The sequence below is a fragment of the Chiloscyllium plagiosum genome, chromosome 21 (assembly GCF_004010195.1).
Source record: "Chiloscyllium plagiosum isolate BGI_BamShark_2017 chromosome 21, ASM401019v2, whole genome shotgun sequence".
Taxonomy (NCBI): domain Eukaryota; kingdom Metazoa; phylum Chordata; class Chondrichthyes; order Orectolobiformes; family Hemiscylliidae; genus Chiloscyllium; species Chiloscyllium plagiosum.
In genome coordinates, this window is record NC_057730.1 from 10,242,891 (window position 1) to 10,264,680 (window position 21,790).

Here is a 21,790-nt window from a genome sequence, read left to right on the forward strand (position 1 = left end):
CTGCTGTTGTTTTGACTTTTTTTTTCCAAAGTTCCAAAACAATGCAACAGCATATAAAACAGTAATTGCTGCTCCTGGAATTCGAGGAAATCACCTCCATCACCTAAAATACCTCAAAAAACAAAAGGAGCAGCTCTTACAGCCAGAAATCTTTCCCGTCCTCCCTCCCCAAATGTAATTTTGTTCCTCCCTACACTGCTATCCCCCCCCCCCAAAAAAAAACAAAGGGATTACCACCTGTTGCCATTTCTTGATCTAGTTAGCTGTTGCCATATTCTGATATGGCAGATTGGGCATATTCTAAAGGTATTGTCACATGATCCAACCAGGCCCCACACTCTCACCCTGATGTCCATCCCCAGAACTCTCAAAAAAACAAAGGGATTACCACCTGTTGCCATTTCTTGATCTAGTTAGCTGTTGCCATATTCTGATATGGCAGATTGGGCATATTCTAAAGGTATTGTCACATGATCCAACCAGGCCCCACACTCTCACCCTGATGTCCATCCCCAGAACTCTCTGCCTTCCTACCACTTATTAGAAAGTGAACAGTCTCCATCATCTGATCAGATAAGTCTTGACTAGTCAGTCAAGTAGCTCTCTCCCTCCCCAAAACATTATTTTTTCAATACTCCTATGATCTTTGTCACAAGAGTTTCTCACAATTCTGTGTAAGAGTTATTCTTTAATTGATCCACTTTAATTGATGGAGACTTTACAGTGATTGTTGAGGACTGGTAACCCACAACATCTTGAAATAGGCCATCACTGGTTGCCTGGAGGATCCACTGTTCCAAGCAGCAGGCCTGTTTGATATGGAAGTCAGAGCATCCTGAGCTACACAACAGCCTCATTACAGGAAAGGATCAGGCACAATGGAGCTCAAATCTACCTCCGATTCAGCCAAAATGGTCCAATTACAGTTAATGTTGGTGGAATCCAGTAGATTCTATTAGGCTTCACAAGGATGCAATGGGTTGTTGTCATCCTCGATTCCAACCCCCACAATCACCCTCATATTTGCACCCTATACTGGACCAAATGCTTGCCAAACATGTTTAGTCCTAGCCCCTCATTGCCTCAATAAACTCCCACTTCAATCCAGGCCCATTATCTTCATCTGGTGATTTACAGAACAGGGCCTTTTATGCATTTACAGATTCCAGAGCCCACAGTAATGAGGCTTGTCTCCTCAGACTGGGATGGGCCTATCTGCTGTCTGATTTTTATGATCTTCCTCAATGATGATGTTGAAATATGTAAAGATAAAATTGAATGAGACTCAGACTCAAAAAATGCCAGACCGCCTGAGGTACGTAAGTACTTTAACTGAAACTGGGTATAGTTTTCAAGGTGAGGTTTTACCAGGTACCAATAAAGAGCGATTTAAACATCAATAGCAGTGAAGAGGCAGGAGGTTGATCACTTGTGTCAGGATTTTGGATTATGAGAAAATTCTAGATTTCCTGCTGGGTTTCCTTGTATACAACTGATAAAGTTAAAATGTAGGTGCAATATGCAAATAAGGAATTCAATGGTGTGTTAACTTTTATTATAAGGGGGTTGAATTGAATTAGCTTTATTATCACATGTACTCAAATAAGTAGTGAAATGTTTACTTTTGCCACTTATGGCACCATCTTAGGTACCAGGTATCTAGGTACGAGATTCTTCCATGCAAGCTTTTATGAAAAAGATTAGAAAAATAAGGAAGGAAAAAATCCAGCAATTCAGATCGTAGGAACAAATTACAAAATAGAGAAATAAAAAGTTCAGAAGAAGAGTAAATAAGTCTTGTTGCAAACAGAGCTTTGGTGAGACCACTCCTGTGTACAAGATCAAGGTAGAATATATCTGCCTTGAGCGTTACAGTCAATAGATTGATTCATGAGAGAGTTGTCTTGTGAAGAGCCATCAAGTAGAATTATTAGAGTTTAGAAGATTGAGAGGTTAGATACCAAGAGGCTGTTTTGCTTGGTTGGAGAGCCAAACACTCAGGGTTTATAATCTCAGGACAAGGATGACCATTTAGGATACAGCTAATGAGAAAGTCTCCAGTCAAAGGGCTGGAATGGTCAATATTTAGAATAGCCTGTAGGTAGAATAGTGCAGGAAATTTGCAAAGGCAGCATCTTCCAAACCAGTGACCATGACCACCTAGAAGAACAAGGGCAGAAAGCACATCTGCAAATCTCCTCTGAGTTACACATCATAACTTGGAATTTGGATCACACTTCCTTCACCATTCTGGGAACTTCTTTCTTAACAGCAGTGTGAGTATACCTAACACATACAGACTGTAGTGGTTCAAGAGCAACTTGTGATGGCAAACTTCATATTGTAATGCTCCTAAAAAGAGGAGGCCACTTCTAGGAGGTGAAGGGCAAGGCCAGATCTGAAAATATGTTTCCTCAACCTTTTCTATTATATAAGATCACATTTGACTAAACAGAATAAGAATGAGATATCAGGGATAAATGTGTGAAGACTTCAGAGACAATTCTTTGTGAATAAAACTTCAAAGTAGAGTTAGACTGTCCATTTGGCTCATTGACATTATTATTTTGAAAGAATAGGTTTAGTACACATAAGCATCTCCTACAAGAGCTCAATTGGCTACTGCACCAAATCCTGAAATAAATATACAGGTTCCATAGATAAAACTCAGCAAGATCAATAATTATAGCAGCTGGACTGGCACAATAGCTTTTAATGTATTTTTAAAAAATCTTATTTACATTATTTTTGTAGCTTTTAATAAGATCGGAGGGTACCACAACTTGGAAAGTGTATACCTAAAGGCAGTTCCAACAAAGATTATTCCCAACACAACGTGCCATCTCCCCAGGGCAGATGCCATGCATCTGTTCAGAGACCCAGTGACTGGAGATCTCCCATGGACCGGCATGATCTTTGGACTGAGCATCCTGGCGATGTGGTATTGGTGCACAGATCAGGTAATGTAAACATATTTCACCTTACATTCATTTTCTTATATATTTTGATATACACAATCCCAAATGCAGGATCTATGTTAAATACTCAGATTTGTCCCAGATAGCACAGCTTAGATGTTTAATTCAGAGGATATTTGTTCAATTTACTGTGCTTCGATGGGTCACTTGGTCAATGCTTTTGGTGTGGACTCTGACATTTGGGCAACTTTGTTAACTGGCAACTTTGCATTCAAGTTCTTTTGCGTTGTCAATTTGGAGATGGAGAGACCAAAAGGAGCAGTTGTGCTCATTGAAGAAAGGTTTGAATCCATGGCGATTCCACTGGTGCAGTTATTGTATAGTCTGGATTCAGTCACACTCAACCCTACTGTCGAATCAGGTCTGCCCAGTCCTTTCTGTTCAAACAATGATGTCACTGACCGGCGTGGTGCGGCCTTTTGGTAATTATTGCATGGTACTTTTGAGTTTTGGAGGCCACTGGACTGCAGCATTAGTCTTCTACTTTTGCTCAAATCAGGGCTGCTTGAAACAATACGCAGTGGTTGAAAAGTCCGAGTATCTACATTTGACCGGAGTAAAGCAGCTGCTGACTTTGTGGGGGCTATGTATCTTTCTCTCTGTAACAAAGAAAAAACATTTGAATGAGTTAGTCAGGTAGATTGAGAGGCAAATGTGTTGGGTTTGCTGTTTATCTGACTTGAAATTTGTGTTAAACATGTTATAGCATTGATGCGAAACAAGGTCGTTTGATATCTGTGTACTTTTGCTTGTTTTCCCAGGTACGCCTGCTCCACAAACAAATCTAGTCATTTAAGGGAGTAGCCAAGTTCCAGTTAACATGAGTAGACTGTCCTCAGTTTATTTTAACTTTTATTCCTGTCAGTCAAGCTGTGTCCTGTTGTTACTTCACCTAAAAGTGACAACTTGCTAAGCAAAACCAACATCAACTTTTGGACGATATTTTGTTTTCGAGAGTTCTGTTTTACAACTAGAAATGCAAAATAGTTTAACTGCGTCCCCTTACTTACTTTCACGAAGACTTTTTCAACAGTCACCTTTCAAAAGTGAAATCTCAATCACAGACTTTCTACATTGTAGAAAGGGGCCATTTGGCCCATCGAGTCTACTCTAGCTCCCCCGAAGAGAATCTCATGCCAGTATTAAGGGATACAGATGGATGGATTAGGAGTGGGTAGATGGAGCTAAAATGCAGATAAGCCATGATTCCATTGAATGGCAGAGCAAGTTTGAGGAGCTCAATGGCATTGACCTGTTGCTAGCAGTAAATTAATCAATGAAAAATATATCTAATTTCTCAGGTAATTGTGCAACGGTCACTATCTGCGAAGAACCTGAGCCATGCAAAGGGTGGTTCAATACTGGCAAGCTATCTCAAAATGCTGCCTATGATTTTCATTATAATGCCCGGGATGATCAGCCGTGCCCTCTATCCAGGTAATGGAGTTCAAGCTATCATTTTTCCTAAGTCTTGTTTAAATCTTTGAACATTTTCCAAAGGATGTTATTATAGATTTTGCAATTGTATATAAATAGTAATGACATTTCTCTCTAGTCATGTCTCCTTATTTATAATGAACATACAAAAACCATAATGTCCATTGTGGGTCAGTTCACACCACTCACTTCTGAGTCAGAATGTCATGGCTTCAAGTCCAACTTTAGAGACTTCAACACAAAAAGACAGACTGATAATCCAGAGCATTACTGCCAGAGTGCTGCATTGTTGAAGGTAATATGTGAAATTGAGGTTCAACCTGACACTTTAGCTAGCTGTAATAGATAACAAGGCGCTATGTCAAAGAAAATCAGAGAGAGCATCCTGCTCAACATTTATCCCTCAATTGATGTGAAACAAGCAGATTATCTGGTCATTACAATGTTGTAGTTTTAAAATCTTGCTGTGCACAAATTAGCTGCCATGTTACCGTATTACAACAGTGACCATAGTATAAGTGTACTTAATTGATTGTTAGCCATTGGGAATGTCCTAAGGTCAAATGCTCTAAATGAATTTTTAAAATTGATGATATATCATGTCAACAGTTACAATGCTCATCATAAATGTGAGACAGCCATTAGATGGATTCCAACTTTGAGTCATCTTGGTTATCAAAACTGGTCAAAGACCTGTGACATAATACTTCAGAGGCATGGATCAGGAGTGATTTGATCGAGTTTTATCAGACAATAGATTGTATGATTGTGTAACTAAATTGATTAGAGAATGATAGGAGAATCTGTTTTAAGTTGCACAAGACTATACTGAGGCTCAGTGTTAGAAGGCTGTTGTTTTCCTGATGGATAGCTGACCTCTGCTACAGGCAGTACCAAACACAAAGAATCACAGATGCTGGAAACCTGAGACAAAACAGAGTGCTGGAGAAGCACAGGAGCTCTGGCAGCATCTGTTAAGAGAAAAACAGAGTTAATGTTTAGACTGTTCTGCAGATAAAGATAAACTATTTTCCCTGGTGAGAGCTACTAAAACTATAGGGACATTGTCTAAACATTAGGGCCAGACCATTCAGGATGGATGTTAGGAAGCAGTTCTCCACACATAGAGTGAGAGAGATTTGGAACTTCCTTCTGTAAATGACAGTTGATGATAGATCACATATTCATTTTAAATCTGAAACAGATAAACTTTGGTTGAGCAAAGTGATTATTAAGGGATATCAGCCAAAGGCAGATAAATAGTTAGGCCACAGATCAACCATGATCTCATTGAATGGAGAAAGAGGCTCAAGGAGCTGAATGGTCTACCCCTGTCCCTATTGCAGATGATGTGGAATTCAAACAGACACCAGATTGCTAGAAATTACAGTTTCTTTGGGAGACTACATCCAGGGTTCATAGTCTAAAGACAAGGGGTGGGCCATTTAGGAGTGAGATAAGCTGAAATATGTTCACCCAGAGTGGTGAGTCTGTGGAATTCTCTGCCACAGATAATAGCTGAGGCCAAAGCATTGAACATTTTCAAAACCAAGTTAGTTTATAGTTATTAGGGCTAAAAGGATCAAGGGGTATATGGTGAAAATGGGAACAGGTCACTGAGTGGGATAATCGGCCATGACCATACTGAATGGCAGAGCAAGCTGAAAGGGCCGAATGGTCTATTCCTGCTCAATGTTTCTATGTTTTTGTGTGTGCACTCACAAGCCAATGTGAGAAAGGCCTTTTCCTGTCCCTCCATTGTTCAGGAATATACACAATGTTGGACAGTTATTGTGTAACGTGAGAGTCTAGTCCTGTCAATCAGTGGCGTCTGGCTGCTATAATTTCAGTCTTAGTCACTGTGTGAGAGTCATAAACGCCACCTTTATACTATTTATAAAGTGGTTATGACAATAAGATACTTAGTAATAGACTTCTCCCTGCTAAATGACACTTCATACATGTCATAGATATTGCAATAGTTCCAAATACAGTTGTATAAGTAAAAGTCATATTATATTCTATTGCACACTGCATAGCATCTAGCAATGTTTGAGGTTAAAACAGTGCTGTATAAGTACAAAGTGTTGCTCATAATTATGTAAACTATTAGCTGTTTGTTCTTTAGAATTTTTCACAATGTAAAATATACACATTAAACAATGTCGGTAAGCGTCTGTTCATGGAAAACAGAAGTGTGCAAACAGCACCACTTTAGAAATAGACATTAGTTTGGGTCTGTCTTTAAATGAAGATTAATGCTCAAAAGTCAGATTAAAATCTTCAACTTCATTTGTTTATGTTTTACCATGGGCCATCTCCTGGTTTTTACAATAATTACATAGCCCATAGTCTGGAGTTTTCACTTGATAATTCATTTATTTTTTAAGGGAACTGTTTCTATGGAGGTGAAATATTAATCACTTGTGAAAAAATAAACAAACATTTAAATCAGGAACTGGTGCCCATTTGCACTTGCTCCTCCTAAAACTGGACAGATCGGTAACAAGGTATTTTGCAGACAGATCCAATTAAAGGCCTGACATTTTCGTGGATAAAGCTCAGATTTGAACGCAAGAAGAAAAAAAAAGGAAGAATTTTCCCATTGTCTCCTACCACTAAGTTATTGAAGAAGGTTTCCTGGCTCCAGATTTCCCCACTGTAAAAAGCATAGTGAGAATGAACCAACCTTTATAAGGATAGCAATCTTAAAACAGTGACGTTTGGCACCAGCATTATTGGTTTGATTTTAGGCAGGGTCACAGCGAAACTGGAGTGCATTTTCCAAATGTGCCGTACACAAAACAAACACCCATTCTCATCTCATAGACCTGTTACTCATATCATACCAGTATTATTCCTGTGTTACATGATAAGGTGGCCCATTAAATAAATATTATGTTACATGGCGGGTTGAGATAAATCCTTTTCTTTTTGTTGTTAAGCACAGCCCAGGAAATAAGTTTATTTTTGCATAAACCAGCTGCTGGATTTGGATAAGACAATGTGACTTATGGTCATTATAGAAGAAACCAGCAAACATCTGTTATTTCCATTGAGCAACTTGAACATGATGAACTATAGTGAATATATTGCAGCTAGAAATGGCCTCTCAATTCACAAAGCTCACCTTCTGGCTTGTCCTCTAGTTGAATAACTTATCGCTCTCCATAGTATTTAAGTGTAAAGGACAGAGCATGCAGAATAAAACTAATATTGTGCCAAAGAGTAAACATAATTCTTTTATAACTCATCCCTTCCTTGAAGCTACTATGAACCTCCTTACTTTACCCAGTCATAGGATCAGAGTATTGCTGCATGAAAAGAGGCCCTTCAGCCTAATGTGGCCATTCCAATAATCAAACACCTATCCACACCCTCTCTCATGCAATCTCAAATTTGCTATAATGTGGCAACCAGAACTGCCCACAGTATTCCAGCTGTGGTCTACTCAATGTCCTATATAGCTCCATCATAACCTCCTTGCTCTAGCCTGACCAATAAAGGCAAGGATCCCACATCCCTTCTTAACCAGCTTATCTACCTGTCCTGCTACCTTCGAGGATCTTTGGATCACACCAAGGTCCTTCTGATCCTCTACCACTACCATTCATCATATAATCCCTTGTATTGTTATTCCCCCTCGCACTTTTCCCTCTCCTCTCATCTCCATTTGTTCCGCATCTGCATGAACTTTTCCTTCCCTTTAGGTAGAATGATAATCAACCAAACACAACTGTGAGGAGAAAGTGAGGGCTGCAGATGCTGGAAATCAGAGCTGAAAATGTGTTGCTGGAAAAGCGCAGCAGGTCAGGCAGCATCCAAGGAACAAGAGAATCGATGTTTTGGGCATAAGCCCTTCCTGAAGAAGGGCTTATGCCCGAAACGTCGATTCTCCTGTTCCTTGGATGCTGCCTGACCTGCTGCGCTTTTCCAGCAACACATTTTCAGCTCAAACACAACTGTGGCCAACATGTCATGAAGGGTAATGTAAACCCTCAATGGACGCGAGTATGTTGATGGAAGCATCATTTTCTAAAGTGAATCTGGGTGACACAGCCACAGCGCACACCCACACCATCCATGGTTACAAGAGGGTACTCAAATCTGGCTCTTGGTACATTCACACATCTCATGTGCAGGTCACTGCTCATTAGTCCAGTTGCATGGACATGTTGGCTTTATGGTTATTGCTGTTCACAGGAAACTGCTGTCTGGAAAAGTCTCATGACAAGGGTTTAGAAAGTAGAGCATGCACACTGGGCGATCTCTGTATAAATTCAAGACCCTCCATGATTATTGGTTGGCAAGTGGAGATTGACATCCCTTCCACCAATCAGGGCCTGCTCCATCCTCCAGCCCCATCCTAGATACTGACTAACCACCAGTCAGAATGGCATCATGTGGCTACAATTTGAAACCACCCAGTCATTAATGATTAGGGTATTCGTTCTGGGATGGGTTTTATGGAATGGGAAATCTACTGCGGACACATCTCCTTGAGTGGTTACTGTCCTGAGAAACAAGGGACACAGGAATGTCCTATTTCATTGGATAATCAAGGCAAATGTTATTAAGCAGCAGTTAATTTTGCATACTAGGTCCAACAGCAAACAATAGAACTAACTGGCAAATGTTTTGTTGTTGTATAGGTTCATGGTAAATATGGGCCTGGTTATCAGGAAGGTGCACTGTTTTTCTGCAAATAGTGCCACAGGATGTTCTAAATTCAGTCAAACTGTGTTCCCAGATAATTAGTGGTCAGCAGTAAAGGGACAACATTGCTGACTTGAAGAAAGCTGCACCTTAAGTATCTGGCAAGCTCTGTTATGTCAACTTCTCTTATTACAGCGTTAATTTGATACAGGCACTATTTCTACCTGAACCACTGACTTCCAGGGCCAGGCAGCTGAGCAACCAATCAGATTGAGGAATTCTCATATATAGCAAACCGAGAAAGCAAAATGGAAAGCATCAAACATTATTGCCTCTGAGATCTTCATCTTCAGTCTAAGAAAAATACTCTTGTGGGTTTTTAATCAAATTATTTTGGGGAAAGTTAGTGCCTTTTTCTCCCCTTAGCATGCTGAGACATGAACATTAAAAATTTTTCAAGTGGGCGGCATGGTGGCTCAGTGGTTAGCACTGCTGCCTCACAGCACCAGGGTCTCAGGTTCAGTTCCAGCCTCGGACGACTGTCTGTGTGGAGTTTGCACATTCTCTCCGTGTCTGCGTGGGTTTCCTCCGGGTGCTCCGGTTTCCTCCCACAGTCCAAAGATGTGCAAGTCAGGTGGATTGACCTTGCTAAATTGCCCATAGTGTTAGGTGCATTAGTCAGAGGGAATGGGTCTGGGTGGGTTACTCTTTGGAGGGTCGGTGTGGACTTGTTGGGCTGAAGGGCCTGTTTCCACACTGTAGGAAATCTAATCTAATGAACAATAAGCACACTTTGTGTTACATTCATGCGCAATAGTATGTAACACAGAAAAAAAATCTTTACAGAAGTTTTTAAAAAGACTAATAATGGAATCATAAATCTGAATAAATTTCAAATTGTTGAATTGGCGTAGCTTTGACATATTTTATGTTGAATCACATTTAATTCCACTGAATAAGGATTGAGCAATGTACATTCACAATTAGCGTCGGCAGTTCCAATCACAGAATGTTGGAGATATAGCAGGTACCAAGCTAATAAATCCCTGTTAATCAAGAAACAAAACCATTCTGATAGCAAATTGGATATCAAAGCCAGATTGTCCATTACTGCAGTTACTGTGAGGAACAAACTATCACTGTATTTTGGTTTCAGTTGGGTAGGTGCGAATTGAGAACATGCTTGTTCATTCGCTTGTGCATGTTCAGATCTTCATCTTACTTTAAAAGCGGTTCTTGTGCTTATTTCTACCTTTGGAGCCAGGGTTTCTTTTGGCATATTCTGATTCAAACTAAATTGGCAGCATCTTTGAGGGCAAATGCTTTCTGCTCCAGATCCACCTTCCACATGTGGGCTTCTAAATATAACGGTGGCAATTTTAACCCATTCACAGGGTGGGACAATCACAGGACCAGGTGTAATACAGCGTTTACTGCTTTCTCCACATAACCTTTGATCCCCTTACTGATCAAGAACCTATCTACCTTCGCCTTAAATACATTCAATAAAACTTGGCTTTGACAGGCTTCTGCAGAAATGAGTTCCCAGATTAATCACCCTCTGGCTGAAAAACTCCCACTCCTCTCAGTTCTAAAGCATCATCCCTTCACTGGGAAGCTGTACCCTCAGGCCCTAGTGTCTCCTGCTTGTGGAAACATCTTTTTTACATCCACTCTATTCAGGCCTCTCAGCGTTCCCAAAGTTTCAATCAGACACCCCCTCATCTTTGTACACTCCAAGTACAGACCCAGAATTCTCGACTACTCCTCACATGATAAGCTCTTCATCCCAACTTGCTCCACCATTCAATAAGATCATAGCTGAGCTGTGGCCTAACTCCATATGTCTGCCTTGAGTCCATATGCCTTGATATCCTTGATTAATAAAAATAAGTTTATCTCAGAATTAAAATTAACAATTGAATTAGCAGTGAACGCCATTTGAACAAGAGTCACAAAATCTCCACTACTCTTTGCATGTTGAAGTGCTTTTGAACATCTCTCCTAATTCTTAGACTATGCCCTGGGTTCTTGAATCTTCGAGCATTGGAAATAGTTTTATCTTGATCTACCCCGTTATCCTGAAATCCTCGAATAGATCATCCCTTAAACTCCTAAATTCTACAGAATAAAGGTTTAATTTGTCTAATCTCTCCTCATTACTTAACCCCTGAAGTCCAGGCATTATCCTTGTAAACCCGGATTGAACCTGCTTCAGGGCCAAAAATGTTCTTCCTAAGGTGTGGTGTACAGGTACTCACAGTACTCCAAGTGGTGTCTAACTAGAGTTTTATATAACTGCAGTGTAACATCGGCATCCTGACACTCCAGTCCTTTAGATAGGAAGACCAGCCTTCCATTAGCTGCCTTGATTATTTTCTACACCTTTCTGTGGCATTTAAAAAAGTTGTGCACCTGAACCTCCAAATCTCCTCATGCAAAATGCATGATAGAATGGTAAGCTGGTTTTCTGGTGAAAAAGTGAGAGTGTTATGAGATAAATTTCTCCAGAATCCAGCAACCGTTTTGCTTGGACACTTGGCATTTGTTGAAGTATTCAGTGTTAAAAATAAAGTGAATTGCCACTAGCTATTCAAAGGCATTGCTTTGATAAGTTTGCTTCCACCTAGGCATCACTAGCTAACATTTTGGTTATAAACATCATTTGCTTGGCAATGTATGCTAAACATATAGTAAAAAATATCAGATGAGAAAGTTACCTGGAATTTATCATGATAATTTATTGCCAGTGTAACCTTTAATTTATTCAGAGCCTTCCTCCTCAAGTTCGCTCTCTCCTGGAAGAAAGCGTTCACACCTTTATTTTCTACAGTTTTGCCTTCTCTTAAATCGTTCATTGAGTGGGATAGTTCTTTATAATTATTTGAAGGCCGTGCAAAAGTGGCCCGGCTGACAAAATTGGTCACTTCTCCGATCATAAATTCATCATTGACCTTATTCAGCTGAGATTCTGATCCTTTCACCTCATTGTCATCAAATTCACAATCATAGAAGTCATCGGAGTCAGATGATGGCTCATGCAAAGAGCTGGTGTCTGTATTCCAGTCCGGAGTGTAATTTGTTGAAGGATTTGATGGACAGTCAACCTCTGGACACAAGTCAGCCTCCTTTAGAGGGATCTCATGCTCGGATTCTGCTTTGTTGTTTTCTGTAACAACCTTGATTTCATCCATGGCAAGTGTTAATGCTTCCTCCTCTTTATGATCCTCTCTCTCTGAGTCATGATCTACTTGCTTGATGCCATGTTCTCTATATGTTGGTACACTGGAGTCTGTATGTAGGTTTTCTACAGACTTGGTGCTATTGGGCAATGCTTCGTCTTTGTCCTGTGTGGAGGCTATGGCAGTAGATTCTGTCTGCTTTAAGGCCAGTTTTCCCACAGTTCTACTTTTCTTCTGCTTATGTTTTGAAACTTTAATCATTTTATTTATGATTAGCGAATCCTTTCTTTGTTTATTTTCTGTGTCCATGTCATTTCCATCTCTTTGACATTGATTTTCCTTCACTGTTAAATCTTGTGTCTGACTCATGCCTGGGGTTTTAGAAGTTGCTTCCTTCTGCTGAACCAATGCTGGATTAGAGGGATCTGGTTTTATGCTGGAGACCATATCCACTGTATCACTTTGAGAAAGTACGTGATTTCTCTCCTTGGTGTTCGTGACACCATTTGGCTGTTGATTCTCATTTTGAGGGATCTCTGGATAAGGAGGAAGATAAAGAAACATGTCCACTTTGGGCATATTCAATAGAGCTGGATGAATTATGGAGTCTTCGTCTTTGGGGTCTGCTGCCATTGCAGCCTTCTGTCCCTTATTTGGTTCGTTTGACTGTTTCATACCATTAGGGTCATTTTTCTTCTCGGATCCATCTGAACCAGTGTTCTGGTCACTTACTCGCACGAGAGCATACTTAGGGTTTATGAGCTTCCTGGCAATAGCAGCACTTTGTTCTGCCGTTAGAGCAGGTGCCTGCTGAACAGGTTCAGGTTCTGCTACTTCTGGAGCCAAGTTTAGTTCGCGCATGTTAACTGCTTTTGAAAAGTGCAACAGTTCTCTGAATTCATAATCAAACGTTTCTACAGCTTGACCAGAAATCACAGTGACGACATTACGATCTAGTCTCGATGCAGTCCAAGTAAAGCTGAAAGGAAAAAAAAGGATAAAAAATGTCTAAATTCATGCGTTGACTTACATGAATCTCTAAATCCTGACATGGAGGTGCTGGTGTTGGACTGGGATGGACAAAGTCAGAAGTTACACCAGGTTATAGTCCAACAGGTTTAATTGGAATCAGAAGCTTTCAGAGCATGCTCCTTTGTCACCTGAAAGCTTGTGATTTCAAATAAACCTGTGTTGTGACTTCTGACTTTCTCTAAATCCAGCAAACAAATATTTTCTGATTCTTGCCATTTAATTACTATATAAATTGAATATATAAATTACTATATTACTATATAAATCAGTCAAATCTTATGTTTCAACACACCCACTACATTGTTGCTCTTGCCACAATATACAGCAGCACGCAGGCACACTCAGGCTTGTCAACTCAGAGAGCTGTTTTGAGTTCAAAACTCATCTTGAGTGTGGCACAACATGGACAGCAGTTTATCACCAGCCTGTTCCACTCTGCCAAAGGAAATTGAAAAGAAAATGGTCTCAGCTGTACGAAAGGGCAAATAATTAATCAGCACTAGTTTTGCATCATTGATTAATTCCTTCTCCTTCCATTTTCATTCTTGGCAATGGGGCACACTGTGAGGAGAACAGCATAGAACCTTTGATACATTTGGGATAAAGAATACAGGGATAGGATAAAATAAAGGGTACTATTCCACAGGGTGTGCAGGAGTAGAGAAACATGGTAAATAAGTGCATGAGTCATTAACAGTGTTAGTACAGACTGCGAGTATGATTAGTAAGGCACAGACTATCCTTGGCTTTATTAAGAGTGATGTCGAGTACAAGAGCAGGGGAGTTATGCTGTTCCTATATAAGTCTGTAGTCAGACTTCATCTGGAGTATTGGTGTACAGTGCTGGATGCCATACTTTGGAAGGATATGAATGCATTGGAAAGAGTGCAGAACAAGTTTGACAAAATGAAGTTTCTCGTCCCTGGACCCAGACCATTGTCCTTGACGAAGGGACGGCTAAGAGCAGATTGGATAGTTTTCAAAGTCACGGGAGATCTGGACAGAGCAGTCAAGGAAAAAATCTGTTTTCATTTTTAAAAAGATAAGAATGAACAAATTTGAAATGATTTGGGAAAATAACAAATGCGATAGGAGAAAAACATTTTTTCAAACAATAATTAGTTAGGGTCGAGAATGCATTGACAAATGTGTGGAGGCACCAGGTTCAATTAAGACATTTAAGAGGGAATTAGATGATTATCCAAATAGAAATAGTGAAGAAAGAATGGGAGAATGGCACAAAGTCCTAATTAGAGAACCAGTGCTGATATGATCAAGCAAATGACTTCCATCTACACCATAACAAGTCTGTGATCTATTGGACTTGATGTTTGTCCAGAATATTAAGCCTCAAAGTTATTAGTGATATTGGTTGATGACTGTCTACTTCAGAGGAGTGGGATTTACTACCACATGGAGTATCCTTTGAGGTGTTTCCACCTCTGGAGAAATCAAAAATCAGGAGTCATTAATATCAGGCTGTCATTTAAAAACATCCAATTAAAAAATTAGATAAAAATTTATATTAGAGGGAGACTACATTGTGGAACACACTACTATATGGAATGCTCAAGGTAAGTAACATTAATTTATTTGAGATGAAGTGACATAAGTTCATAAGGAAGAGTTCAGGTCACAGCAAGAGAGTGAGATGAAGGAAGGTGAGAAACATAAACACTAGTACTACCATTGAGCAAATTAATGCTCCTTTTCGAACTAGATTGTGCTTTTGGGATAAAATACCCATTGTAGGAACATTTAAATCTCATTTCAGCTGAAGTGAAAGGAAAAAAACTCATCAGTTTCTCTGAAGAGGGTGCACAAGCTGAAATTCTCTCTTGAATTTTCTCTTTTTTTTGAAAATCAGCTTACCTATATGATCCACACGCTGCTCGATCTCCATCGATTAGTAGAAATTTTTGCATTTGTCTTCCTACAATCGTTTTGGCTGAACGTGTGTGGAATTCAGTCCCACCAACACAGTAGACTCGCAGGTTCTAAAGGAGCAATAAAAAAGTATATTTTTATAAAGGCCATTGTCCCTTTAAAAGAAGTGAGAAACTAGATGTTATGATTTCATTTTTCATTCATGGCAGCATACATGATGCAAATACTCCCTCTTGACTTGGCAAGATATCTGATGAGTGCTCCAAAAGTTGATTGCATGCGTTTACTGGCATTAATTAATGACTTGTCATCGTGGTTCCAATGGTCAAAGTAAGTCCTGAGTTGTAATTTGGCATAACTTTAGCTTCGTCACTCTGACATCAAGAGGTATGAGGTACAAGGATTCTGTGCATGGGAGTTAGTCTGTTGTTATATTGCTTTCTCAAATGGCTTAAACTTCAATTTAAATGGAGTCAGCATATTTTACCAATTATGTTCGGGAATTAGTGAATTTCTGGAATTTATTTGTGCGTTGTTGGTTATTTTTCTTCTGGAGGGTAAATAGTTCTGGTAACTGGGCAAATGGATATTGTCCAGGGAAGGATCAATGGTCATCTTTGATTTTAATACATACTGAAGAATTCTAAGTTGACCAAACCACTTTAAAGTGTTCCTTATCCAGCAGGCTACAGCTCATAAAGCTGCACTTCAACAAGTTTTGATGCAAATCTGTTTTAAAGTGATTGGGACCAGGTTGACCTTTAACTACAAGGTTCTTGATTGGCACAGGTTAATAATCCCAATCAGGAAAGCCTTGGTTGAACAATATAAACAGGAGATTAGATTTTGTTTAGTTAAGGATGGACTCCGAGCCAGTTGGCCATAGCTGGTTTACAAAGCAGTAGCAAATAAGGGGTGACTTGGTGACAGGAACTGGCCTCTATGTAATTATTTCAGTAGCAGTGAGAGTAGGGTGACAATTGAGAAGCTCTGAGTATTGTTTGTGGCATACAGACTCCTGGAAGTATTGGTCACCAACGTCATTTACCAGCAGGGAACTCTAATATTTCCTGAAGTCCAATGGCTTAGGCACATAAGGACAGCTCCATGCCACCTGGCATCCAATGGTCTAGCAGAAAGAGCGGTTCAAACATTGAAGCCAGGGGAAGAGTGAAATGGTAGCAGGAACCCCAGTGCTGGCCAAATGTCTCCTCTAAGCGAGAGAGACAATTTAATCCAGGGGATACAGTTTGGTGCCAGAACCATGGAAATGGCCCTGTATGGGTCTGAGGCGATAATGGTATGAAGTCAGGTCTCGTGACTTACAAAGCTCGGATCGGTGATACAGTTCTGAACAAATACATGGATCACCTGAAAGCCATTACCTCACAAATGGGGCAAGAGCAAAACATACCTGGCCCTAGGGCAGCAGTGGCTCAGTAGTTAGCACTGCTGCCTCACAGCACCAGGGACCTCCTGATGCTCCGGTTTCCTTCCACAGTCCAAAGATGTGCAAATTGGGTGAATTGGCCATGCTAAATTGCCCATAGTATTAGGTGCATTAGTCAGAGGGAAATGGGTCTGGGTGGGTGACTCTTCGGAGGGTTCGTGTGCACTTGTTGGGCCGAAGTTTCCGCACTGTAGGGGAATCTAATCTCGAATCTAATTCCTCAGAACAGCCCAAAGGCTCAGCCAAAACTGCATGTGCTCCCCCTCCATCTACATTAGATTAGATTTCCTACAGTGTGGAAACAAGCCCTTCAGCCCAACAAGTCCACACTGAACTTCTGAAGGGTAACCCACCCAAACCCATTTCCCTCTGATTAATTCACCTAATACTATGGGCAATTTAGCTTGGCCAATTCACCTGACCTGCACATTTTTGGAGGAAACCAGAGCACCTAGAGGAAACCCACACAGACACCGGGAGAATGTGCAAACTCTATAAAGACAGTCGCCCAAGGCTGGAATCGAACCTGGGTCCCTGGTGCTGTGAGGCAGCAGTGCTAACCACTGAGCCACCATGTTGCCCATCTAGTATTGAGGAAACCTCAGAGTCCAACATGGATGCAGCCTCAATACCGTTGCCATCAGAAGAAGCGGAGGAGACTCCTCCGAGACATTCCAATGGAACACGGTCCTGTCTGAGTCCAAGTCTGAGGAACCAGATCTGGGGCAAAAGTGTCGACCTATATCCCAGAGTTTGGGGGTGGAGTGGGGTGGGAAATATAGTGACTGGGATCAGGTTGACCTCACTAACTACAAGGTTCTTCATTGGGTTTGTTAATCTACGCCAATCAGAAAAATCTTTGGCTGACCAATATAACTAGGAGAGCCAGTAGGGGTGGACTGCCTTTGAATGGCTGCAAAGTAGGAGGGACGAGTGGTTTGCTGGGTTGCCTGAGGTGCCTGTGTTATATGCACTGTTTATTGTTCGCTTTTATCGGACTGTCTGTATGTGATTGCGTTTACTGTTACCTTGAGATAATGTTAAGGTGGGATTCGAGGTCTGTCCTCATTTCCCTGAGAACTGGTTGGACAGTGGGGTTTGGGATCTGGCTTTGCTGCCCCTTTCCCTTATAAATTGCCGTTTCTTGTACACAGCTGTTAATGTTAACTGTTTGTAACTTGTACTGATTGATAAAATAAAAGATTACACACGTGCACGTACATATATACACACACGCGCACACGACATGAGTTCTGGGGAGAAGTAAGCACTACTGCTGTAAAAAAAACAAGAAAAAGGGGTTAAAAAATATGACCAGGAGATTAGAATCTCCTCTGTTGAGGGACGACACTGAGCCAACTGGCACAGCAAGTGTACTGCGCACTAGCAAATAAAGGGTGACTTGGTAGCTGGACTGGGCCTCTCTGCAGGTATTTCATTGGTTTAATGGCAAAAGTCAAAAACCGGAACCTGCATTTGCATAGCACCTTTGATTTAGTAAAATGTCCCATCGTGATCCCCAAAAAACTGACACTCGACCACATAAGATGATACTAGATATTTGAAATATTGGTAAAAGGTTTCAAATAGAATGTCTTAAAGGAGGAAGAGGGTACAGGGAGGTGATGACATTTAGAGAAAGTGCTGTAGGGATTAGGGGCCGAGCATCTGAAGAAACTTCCAATAATGCTGAAATTATTAAAATCAGGAGGATGGGGGTTTTCGGGATGCAAGAAATCAGACAAAACTGAAATTGATGCTGTTTCTTTACAGTGGACAAATTTATACAGGGATTGGATTATGGCGTTTAATTGATAACTGGGTGGAACAAAAATTAGATAAAAACAAATTGTTTGCAATGTTTGAAGGACTTTTAACAAAGGGAGCAGGAAATATTTCCACACAGGAGTTTGTCAAAACTTTTTCATGGCATGTGGGTATTTATTGTCCATCCCTAATTGCCCTTGAAGAAGTGGCTCTGTCAGTCATTTCACAATTGAACTGAAGCTGTGTGGAGACTGCAGGGTAAGAATGGTAGGTTTGCTTCCCTAGTGAGATATTAGTGAATCAAATAGATTTTCTCAACAATAATACAACGGTTGGCATGGTCACCATAATTAGCCTAGTTTTACATTTCAGACCTATTCATTGAATTTTAATTCAATCAGTTGTCATTTTGAGATTTGAACCCATATCCACAAAGTCTTACTCTGGGGTTCCATTAGTTTAGTGATTGTTCCACTGCACCAGTATCTCCCTTTGGTATCGCTCTAGCAAGACTGGAGTTAATGCTCGATAGAGGTCATTGGGATTATTGTCAGTGTGGAGGCAGGTGAGGATTCTCTAGCTGTGACCAGTCTTTGAAGTCAAACAAAAATGGAAGGCCAGGCAGACTGCTTGCCAACCAGCAACTGCGCAGGTGCCAACTGAAAATTACCCTGTCAACATTTGCGAATAGCTTTGATCTAAATGAAAAGGAAATAGGAAAAGAGTAGGCATGGTTGTAACTTATCATTCAATGTAATGGTTTAAAAATGAAATTTAGGAACAACTATGAACAACCATCAACTGTGAAAAATAATTTCATCAGTGGCTGATAGCCGTCTTTGGTGAGTGAATCAAATAAAATAATTACTGCAGACAATCTGATGTAAACCGCCCCAACTTAAAAGTGTGAACATAGTTCAAGAGTGTACTAAACAGATTGTTGACTGTAGTTGTTTAGCTGTGATTGGTAATATGCTGGGCTACATTTACATAATGTTCTGGAACATAAATGTTTTTTTACTGCTCACTACTTCCATAACTTCAGTCAGTACACATGTAAACCACATGTAAGTGGTTATGTTACTGGACTAGAAATCCAGAGAATGCGAGTTTGAATCTTAACATGGTTGTCATTTGAATTCAACATTTAAAATGTGGAAATAACAGATTCAGTATCAAGTGCCAGTGAACTCAACCAGTTCATTAACCTCTTTCAAGGAAGAGATGGACTTGCTTGGTCTGGTCTGTATGTGACTACTATTGCACTAATGTGGTTGGCTCTAAATTTCCCCCAAAGCGATCTTCTCATTGCAAGTAGGTATGGGTAATTATTGCTAACCTTGCCAGCTAGACCTGCATCCTGGGAATTAATTATTCAGAATCATGCATATCTTAGTAAAACAACAATTACTATTTATCATTACACTTTGTGAATAAACAGAGTACAATTACGCGAGAGGTTGGCAAATACTCAGCAGATCAGACAGCATCTGTGGAGAGAAACAATATTAATGTTTCAGATCTGTGATGACCTTTTGTCAGAAGGGTCTGTTCTGACCTGCTGAGTGTTTCCAGCATTTTCTGTCTTACGTTCAGTAAAACAGAAAATCTTGCAGTATTTTGCTTTTGCGAAAATGATTGATGGGTGTTACTGTTTGGAACTGATTCTGGACACAATTGAATAAATTCAACAATCTTTCATTTCCAACAAAGTGCCTTAATGGACAGGAACACAGATCCTGTCCACAGATCCTCTTTCAATTTACTGCTGGTGTCTGTGGAAAAATTTAAAATTACACTAATATTAAAGATGTATTTGTTTTTTTGCTGTGAATCATGCTGTAATTTTTACATCGTCATAATCACATTATTTTTTAGATAATCTTGTGATTAAGTATCCTGCACTCCTTCACTGACTGTAAATATATGTGCATCCACATGCCCAAGATATGTCAACAAAGGATTAGGAATCTGTGCAGTGAAGTTGGTTTATAGTTAAGGTAAAGCTGCATAAATAGGATAAGTGATGGTCTAGTGGTATCACTGGACTATTAATCCAGAGGCCCACGCAATATACTGGGGATGCGTGTTCAAATCTGCCATGATAAATGGTGGAGTTTGAATTTGATTAAAAACATCTGGAATTAAGAATCTAATGACAATAATGAATCCACTGTTGACTGACCAGGAAAAAAAAAAATCTTTTCAAGTGTGCTTTGGGAAAGGAAACTGCCATCCTGACTTGGTCTGGTCTACATGTGACTCCAGAACCACAGCAATGCAGTTGACTCTTAACTGCCCTCTGGGTAGGCCAGCATTTATTGCCCAGTGACACTGTCATCCCATGAATGAATGAATGAAAGAATAAGTACTATGATAAGACTGATGCTTGGTGTTGACAAATTTAAAAACCTGAATTCAAGACCTTAAACACATCAGGACTAAATTTGGATAAATAGAATGTATCCCTGGTGATAAATAGGTGATATTTGCCTGCAAGTTCAAGTTATTTGCTGAATCTTATTCTGTTGCAGGGTAATTGTTATATGAGTATTAGACTAAGCAATTAAGTTTCTGTATTAATAGCAAAAGCAATAAAGCCCAATAACCTACAACGTAATGAAAATTGTGCAACATTCTTCTAAACTGTGGATTTGGCACTCTGCCTTCAGTGCATGCAATGTTTCACAATGTGATTCCAAAATTGCCAGAGAGAAATCTATTGAAAATACCAACAGCTTGGTAGAAGTGAGTTTTCTGCAAAGTATTGGGCAAGGCCAGCTTTGATGTGGTTTTGATGATTCACTAAACTGTGTACAGCTGAAATAATTAAGGAAACAAAGTGCCATCATTTGTGTGTGATTCAAGTATTGACTGGAAAAAAACTTCTCAACACGCTAGGCATGGCAGGTGGCAGCATTTCAGAACATGTTGCCAACTCCAGTTAGACATCACATGACCTCAAAACCATATCTCCCACCACCACAGTTGGCCACATCCACAGTCATGGTGCTTCGTATCACTGATCAGAAAGTAAACTGATGGTTAAGAATCATCCAATTGGTCAAGCATACCTTCCCATTGGACTGTCCTTATAATCAATAAATGAAATTATTTAAAGAAAATAAGGCAAACCATGTATTTAATGCTGCCATGGTCTTTTTTTCTAGAATTGCTGATAGCAATGTCCTGGAGATTAGTTAATTCCATAGACTCCAGGGCATTCCTGCTTCAGGACTGGAGGCGGCTACAAAAGTACAGCATTTTTAGATATTTATAAACATATTCATCCAGCTTCACTTAAAATACACCAATGCAATTTGGCCCAAGCATCCAAATGCGCTAGCAGGTTTCATAATCTAGCCACACTGGGTAAAGAAGTTTCATCTATTTCCTTATTG

General features: G+C 40.1%; 2 protein-coding genes across 4 annotated transcripts in view; one reads left to right on the forward strand and one right to left on the reverse strand.

The window, feature by feature from the left end:
• Positions 1-21,790, forward strand: part of slc5a10 (solute carrier family 5 member 10) — a 147,990-nt gene that overhangs the window by 60,901 nt on the left and 65,299 nt on the right. The window contains exons 9-10 of the mRNA XM_043711228.1: positions 2,755-2,960; positions 4,280-4,415. Of these exons, the coding sequence (XP_043567163.1) occupies positions 2,755-2,960; positions 4,280-4,415 (342 nt within the window). The remainder of the gene's footprint in view (positions 1-2,754; positions 2,961-4,279; positions 4,416-21,790) is intronic.
• Positions 2,329-21,790, reverse strand: part of LOC122560523 (protein FAM83G-like) — a 44,954-nt gene continuing 25,492 nt past the window's right edge. For 2 of the 3 annotated variants that reach the window (XM_043711226.1, XM_043711227.1), the window contains exons 3-5: positions 15,158-15,282; positions 11,792-13,232; positions 2,333-3,577 (exon numbers count right to left, since the gene is read on the reverse strand). In XM_043711226.1, coding sequence (XP_043567161.1) covers positions 3,122-3,577; positions 11,792-13,232; positions 15,158-15,282 — 2,022 coding nt within the window. In that variant the 3' untranslated portion in view covers positions 2,333-3,121. Of the gene's footprint in view, positions 3,578-11,791; positions 13,233-15,157; positions 15,283-21,790 lie in introns of all 3 variants that reach the window. The other variant, XM_043711225.1, reaches the window with a different exon arrangement.